This window comes from Schistocerca nitens, chromosome 10, assembly GCF_023898315.1.
Source record: "Schistocerca nitens isolate TAMUIC-IGC-003100 chromosome 10, iqSchNite1.1, whole genome shotgun sequence".
In the NCBI taxonomy this organism is placed as follows: Eukaryota; Metazoa; Arthropoda; class Insecta; order Orthoptera; family Acrididae; genus Schistocerca; species Schistocerca nitens.
The window spans coordinates 172,052,626-172,060,106 of NC_064623.1; the positions used below are offsets into that span (position 1 = coordinate 172,052,626).

Genomic DNA, 7,481 nt, shown 5'->3' on the forward strand with positions numbered 1-7,481 from the left:
CATCTTTTTCGTTTATTTCTTGATCTATATCACTCACACCTTCCTCCACAGACGAACTAACAATTTCATCAAACTCAGAAAAGTTAAAAATGACACATTCATGATAATACATTTTGAGCGATATGGTACCGTACTGTAGAAACATGTACGTAGTTCACCAGGCGCGGTCTAGGAGACGTCAACACCTTTCAGTAACACGTGTCAACAATAAACACAGAAGGTTATAATGCAACAGACAACAAAACATCGTAGGCATGGCAATTTAAGAAAGGTAGAGGGAGTATAGAAGCTTTTCACCACAACTGGCAGTGGAGAGCGAGTTCGAAAATTTGCGCGGGGTCTGAGAGATTACACATCGTGAGTAAAGGGTTAAGCAGAGCCTGTGAGCGGGTATCTCTAGACGACGAAGCTGATAGAATGTTGACATGGTATTGTAGTGAGCGTCTTCTGAAAGAGTTAGAAAGACAGTGAAACTACCACTAGGCGTTAGATGGTTGGACGTCCACAACTCTTCACAGAACATGGGGTTCGGAGGCTTGTCTGCTCTATAAAGCAGAAGAGATGGTAATCTGTGGCATCTCTACCAAAAGAGCACAACGCTGGTGTACGCACAAGTATTTCGGAGCACACCGTTCATCGTACGTTGTCCACCCCGATAGCTGAGTGGTCAGCGTGACGGATTGCCGTCCTGAGGGCCCGGGTTGGATTTCCGGCTGGGTGGGGGATTTTCTCCGCTCAGGGACTGGGTGTTGTGCTGTCTTCATCATCATTTCCTCCCCATTCCGGGGCGCAGGTCGCCCAATGTGGCGTCGAATGTAATAAGACCTGCACCGAGGCGGTCGGACCTGCCCCACAAGGGGCCTTCCGGCCAAACGGTCATTTCCATTTCCATCGTACGTTGTTGAACACAGCAACGATATCGCCAATTACGAATAGAGTGGGCACAAGAATATCGGGGCTCAATCGTCGGTAAATGGAAACGTGTCTGCTCTTCGGGAGAAACACGTTTTAAACGTCCAGCGGACCACTGATGCTGTGTGGTTGGAGCAGTACAGTGCTACGTGAGGCATTCTCCTGCGCTTGCACAGGACATGCGGTAGTATAAGATACGCTGACAGCTGCGAATCACCTGAATCCCATCATGCTGGATGTCTTCCCTGACGCCGATGTTGTCATTCAGCAGTAAGATTGTCCGTGGTTTGAGGAGCACTACAGTGAACTCACGTTGTTGTCTCGGCAACCAAATTCCCCTGATGTAAATCCCACGGAACTCATCCGTGTTGCTACCAGCCTCCGCCACTGCGAACGCAAATCAGCGGCCTGTTATTTACGCAAATTACATGTCCTGTGCGTACAGATCTAGTGCCACATATCTCCGCAAACCTACCAACAATCTGATCCCTGAGAGAATCAGTGAGGTATTTCGTCCCAGCCACGCGGTCGTAGATGCCTTGCCACGGTTTGTGCGGCTTCCCCCGTCGGAGGTTCGAGTCTTCCCTCGGGCATAGGTGTGTGTATTGTCCTTAGCGTAAGTTAGTTTAAGTTACATTAAGTAGTGTGTAAGCCTAGGGACCGATGACCTCAGCAGTGTGGTCCCATAGTAACTTGCCACAAATCTCCAAAAAAAAAAAAAAACCTTCGTTCCAGTGGTGGAAAAACAAACTGATGTGTTGGCAGAAGAGCCAACACCGTGTTGCTAGAGGACGCCGAAATGCACGCGTTCAAGCTCACGCAGACTGTCGTGAGGTCTGGAACAATTAAAGGAGTTGAGTCTAATAAATAAAGTACGAAGCTCTTGGAATACTTAACTTTAATCCATAATTGGAGAACATCGCTCTTGTTGATACATTAATTACAATCTCAATACAAACTGGTAATGGCGCCTTGCTAGGTCGTAGCAAATGACGTAGCTGACGGCTATGCTAACTATCGTCTCGGCAAATGAGAGCGTATTTGTCAGTGATCCATCTCTGGCAAAGTCTGCTGTACAACTGGGGCGAGTGCTAGGACGTCTCTCTAGACCTGCCGTGTGGCGGCGCTCGGTCTGCAATCACTGACAGTGGCGACACGCAGGTCTCTTTCATTCAAAAGTCTGTAAAATAACTCGGATATATGCTGACTCTTACACATGTGTTACAAGCCCACTTGTCATCCTTTGCTGACTAAAAATGTGATAGAAAATACCAAAATTAATCAGTGATGTAATTGCATTCACTCTGAAACCTTATTGTTGTTTACAGGTGGCGACGCTCGTATGGCGTAAACAGTTGGACACGCCGGACAAGTCAACAAATGTTGGATCTCCAGCAGTGGAGCGGCTCGAGCACTCCACTGGAATTGGTCAACTTGACGAGTGGAGACAGATACTTCACGAAGAAGGGATTGACGGTGTAGTGCAGCAGCTGGCAAGAGTTGGTGGTGGTGCGACGCTCTTCGAGGTGTTTGGTGATAAGATGTTGCTCGACGCTGCGAGAAAAGGCGACACAGAATGTATACGGCAGTTGATCGAGGCAGGGGCTGACGTTGACTTTCAGACCGGTGATGGTGCTAGAGCGATACATTTCGCCGCAGTTGCTGGCAATGCTGACTGCATAAAATGGCTGCTGTCTGCAGGAGCTGACGTTAATGTTAAGGACAAGGCAGGTAGCACTCCACAGCACTATGCGGCAGTGAGGGGTAGTGCGGAGAGTGTGCGGCTACTGTTGGCCGCTGGCGCAGACGCGCTTCTCGAGGACTCGCAGTGTGTAACACCGCTGCTTTCCGCCGCCATGTTGGGGAATGCGGAATGTGTGAGGCTGCTGGCCTGTGCAGTGAGGAACCTGGAGTCCACAGATCTGCAAGGTTTCACAGCAATGCACCACGCTGCGCGAAATGGCGACGCTGAAAGCCTGAAGCACCTGTTGCGTGCGGGCGCTCGCAGCAGCCCGGTGACCGGTAGTCTGAACACGCCTCTGCACCAGGCAGCAGTCACAGGTAACGCCGAGTGTGTGAGGGTGCTGCTGCAGGCGGGGGCGGACGTGGCGGCGAGGGACGCCGACGGCTTCACCGCGCTGCACTTCGCCGTGCTGGGCGGCAACCCGGACTGCCTGAGGCACCTCCTGGCAGCGGGCGCGGACGTCCGGGCGCAGGAAGCTTCTGGTTTCACGCCGCTGCACATTGCTGCAGCGGCGGGCGCACCGGATGCCGTCAGGCTGTTGTTGGAAGGAGGAGCCGACGTGAACCAGAAGAACGACGTCGGCCACACACCGCTACACCACGCAGCGTCGCAGGGCAAGGCTGAGAATGTGAAGCTACTGTTGGACGCCGGTGCTGACGCTCTCGCCCAGGACTCGAAAGGTCGCATTCCACTGCAACTGCCAGCCACCGTGACGCACGGAGAATGTGTCGCGTTGCTGGAGTGTGCGATCCAGGGCAGGCACCAAATACGTGAATGAAGATGGTCGTGCTCCACCCTACCGTGAAGCTACATCTGGTGTCAGGATGCATGTTCCACTGGCGGAATTGAGTGAGGTGTTCAAACTTTACAACTTGTGGCGTCCCCGCACTCCAACCGCGTGCTGATATTGTCGACGCCGTAGAGCTGCTACTGCCACAGCTCTCGCAGTGGGTGTTAAAAAATATATCGGCTCAACCACTTGTTTACAGTGTAACGCGTTTCGGAAGTCAAGCTTCGATCATCAGAATAATGAATGTAAAAGAGCCTCTTAAAACTTGCTAAAATGGAACATGCACCAGGCACAATGAAATTGTTAATAAAACATAGTGGCTACTTCCCTTGCTGCAGCCGTGTCTTCCAAGGTGCATCTCCACATAGTCGTCAAAATATAAAAAACTCTAAAATGATGTCGCCTATGGTGTTCAATATCTAACCACATGGCTCTCTCCTCTATCGTCGTAAATCGCCCGTGCGTCTTCATTGATCCCACACACCACGTAGCCAAACACGACACTGAAACGCGAGTGAGGTCACGCGCAAGTAAACAAGGAAGTCACAGAGATGTCTATACAAACAGATAATGTATACATCGCTGGATCTACTAGAACAGGTGGAAATTACGATACATAGCGTGGATAATCAGAACACATTGATTGAACAGCTAACTGGTGATACAAATAACTTTTTCAAACATTTCACTGGTTTTTTTTAGTAACTACATTTTCAGTAATTGGTAGGACACCATCGGCGGTCGGGGTGGCCGAGCGGTTCTAGGCGCTACAGTCTGGAACGGTGTGACTGCAACGGTCGCAGGTTCGAATCCTGCCCCAGCATGGGTGTGTGTGATGTCCTTAGGTTGGTTAGGTTTAAGTAGTTCTACGTTCTAGGGGACTGACGACCACAGCAGTTGAGTCCCATAGTGCTCAGAGCCATTTTTAGGATACCATCTTTTCATGAGGTTCTTGGAACATGTATACATTATCTGTATAGACATCTCTGTGACTTCCTTGTTTACTCGCGCGTGAGCTCACTCGCGTTTCAGTGTCGTGTTTGGCTACGTGGTGTGTGGTATCAATGAAGACGCACGGGCGGTTTACGACGATAGAGGAGAGAGCCATGTGGTTAGATGTTGAACACCATAGGCGACACCATTTTAGAGTTTTTTATATTTTTACGACTTTGTGGATATGCACCTTGGAAGACACGGCTGAAACAAGGGAAGTAGCCATGATGTTTTAATTTTATTAACATGTTCATTGTGCCTGCTGCATGTTCCATTTTAGCGAGTTTTAACAGGTTCTTTAATTTTTTATTATTCTGATGATGGAAGCTTGTCTCCCGAAACGCGTCAATCTTAGTGTGTTACACTATAGACAAGTGGTTCAGCCGATATATTTTTTAACATTGACATTCACAACCACGACCTCTCATCCAGTATGGATAAACTCTCGCAGTGGAAGTTGAGACACGATGCGCGATGACGTAGGTCCCCGTTGGTGAACGGGAGACAGAAATGCGAACTCGTACGATGGATGCTTCTTCTGATTTAAGATTGAATGATTCATTGCCCGGATATGCAGTAGTTGTTAAATCTTATCTCATCCGCATCGTACACACCACCAGTTGCGGGGAAACATTGTAATTACCAGTCTTCTCGTACGTTGTTGGCTCGTTGCTATGGAGTTGTTGAACCTGTGTGAAGCGAGATCCACCGATACTGTTTGATCACGTCTGAGTGAACCTACGCCGTAATTAAAAAAAAATGTGCAAAAGTTCTCTTTTCAATTAATGAAGTAGGTATTTTGATATTCAGATTAAATTTTCCCTGCTGAATAGTCGTTGGTTAACTATCATTGATTAAATCACTTAATAATGTAGTCCACGCTTGATATTTCACTTGGAACGAACAGTTTATTGTTCCTTGGCCACTAATACTTTATAACACGCACACACAGTTGGTTGGTAAAGTCAGTTCTCTTAAAATCAAGTTTCTTGACAATTACGACAACTTGACTCTTCAGCGTAATTGTATTATCTTCGTGAAGTCGTGTAATTGTGTCCTACTCGAGACTAATTGAGTGTCGTCCTTTGATATACTATCCACTCTTCTTTCAGTTCCATCTATTTGAAAGTCAAGTCCAATATTCACTAGTTTCGTCAATAAAGCTCACTTAATCCGTTATACACGGTTAAACGCGTCTATCAGTTCCTGTCTCTGCTTAGAAAATTAGTTTCCCAAGTTCGTGAGTCACGTCACGCAAGAAACACTTCTGAACTCAAAACAATCTCGTCGCGATCTGTACTCTCAATAACCAAGACAAGAATTGTTCTCGCACGTATTTACAGGACGAGAGCCAGCAAGCGACTTCTTCTGTGAAAGAGTATTGTAGGCGCATTGAATTTCTTCGTGCGCTTACAGCTCTCTTCCACATAAATGTTATCTCTAACATCACCTTGGACTTAGCTTTCAAGATATTAATTGCAATGAACACTTGGATATTTGTCCATTAATTAAATCCGAGGTTTCTTCCTCCTCTTATCATAACAAAAACTCTCAGTGATGTAAAATGTTGTTGTTATCAAAACTTCTTGGTGTTAGCTTATCGGCAAAGATGTCGTATTTGCCAAGATAACTCTTCCCTACTTCATATTATGATATTCTGTCTTAATTGACTTTAAGGGGGTCGTTGGGGTGCTATAAACTCCACTGCAGGTCGTCTAGAATACATACCGAGATGGGAACAGTAGTGATGTCTGGCGTTCCGCAAGGTAGTGTCACAGGCCCTCTGCTGTTCCCGATTTACACAATTGATCTAGGTGATAATCTGAGCAGCCCCCTTAGATTTTTTGCAGATGAAGCTGTAATTTACCGTCTTGTAAAATCATCTGACGATCAATTCCAATTACAAAATGACGCAGAGAGAATTTCTGTATGGTGCGAAAAGTAGCAATTAGCACTAAACCAAGAAAAGTGCGATATCATCCACAAGGGTACTAAAAGAAATCCGATAAATTTTGGGTATACGATAAACCCCACAAATCTAAGGGCTGTCAATTCGACTAAATGCCTAGGAATTACAATTACGAGCAACTTAAAGAGCACATAGATAATATTGTGGGAAAGACGAAACAAAGCTGCGCTTTGTTTGCAGAATAATTATAAGATGCGACAAACCCACTAAAGAGACAGCCTACATTAGTCTTGTCCATCCTCTGCTGGAATATTGCTGCGCGGTGTGGGATCCTTACCATGTAGGATTGACGGAGGACACCGAAAAAGTGCAAAGAAGGGCAACACAGGTGAGGGTGTCACTGATATAATACGCGAGTTGGGGTGGCAGTCACTGAAACAAAGGCTGTTTTCTTTGCGGCAAGATGTATTTACGAAATTTCAATCACCAACTTTCTCTTCCGAATGCGAAAATGTTTTGTTGACACCCACCTACGTAGGGAGAAATGATCATCATAAGAAAATAAGAGAAATCAGCTCGAACGGAGAGATTTAGGTGTTACTTTTTCTGACGCGCCATTAGAGAGTGGAATGGTAGAGAAGTAGTATGAAAATGGTTCGATGAACCCTCTGCCAGGCACTTAAGTGCGAATTGCAGAGTAACCATGTAGATGTAGAAGTATATTTAGAAAAATGGACACTCGTTTCAACATCTCACTTTTCTACATCTATACGCTGCAAACCACCACGAGGTGCAGGGCAAAGGGTACGTCCCATTGTACCAGTTATTAGGGTTTCTTCCAGTTCCATTCACGTATGGTGCACGGGCAGAATGATGGTCTGAATCCCACTACGCAAGCAGTAATTATTCGAATCTTACCCTCACGATCCCTGTATGAGCGATACGTAGGGTATTGTAGTATATTCCTTGAGTAACCATTTCAGTCTGGTTCTTGAAACTGTATTAATGGACTTTCTCGGGATATTTTAAGTCCACCATCAAGAAATGGAAATGTCGTGTGGCTAGGGCCTCCCGTCGGGTAGACCGTTCGCCTGGTGCAAGTCTTCCGAGTTGACGCCACTTCGGCGACTTGC

General features: G+C 46.7%; 1 protein-coding gene across 1 annotated transcript in view; it reads left to right on the plus strand.

Moving 5' to 3' along the window:
* Positions 1 to 3,674, plus strand: part of LOC126209970 (serine/threonine-protein phosphatase 6 regulatory ankyrin repeat subunit A-like) — a 50,616-nt gene extending 46,942 nt beyond the window's left edge. Inside the window, exon 3 of the mRNA XM_049939082.1 lies at positions 2,241 to 3,674. Within this exon, the coding sequence (XP_049795039.1) occupies positions 2,241 to 3,434 (1,194 nt within the window). The 3' untranslated portion in view covers positions 3,435 to 3,674. The remainder of the gene's footprint in view (positions 1 to 2,240) is intronic.
* Positions 3,675 to 7,481: the final 3,807 nt, after the last annotated feature.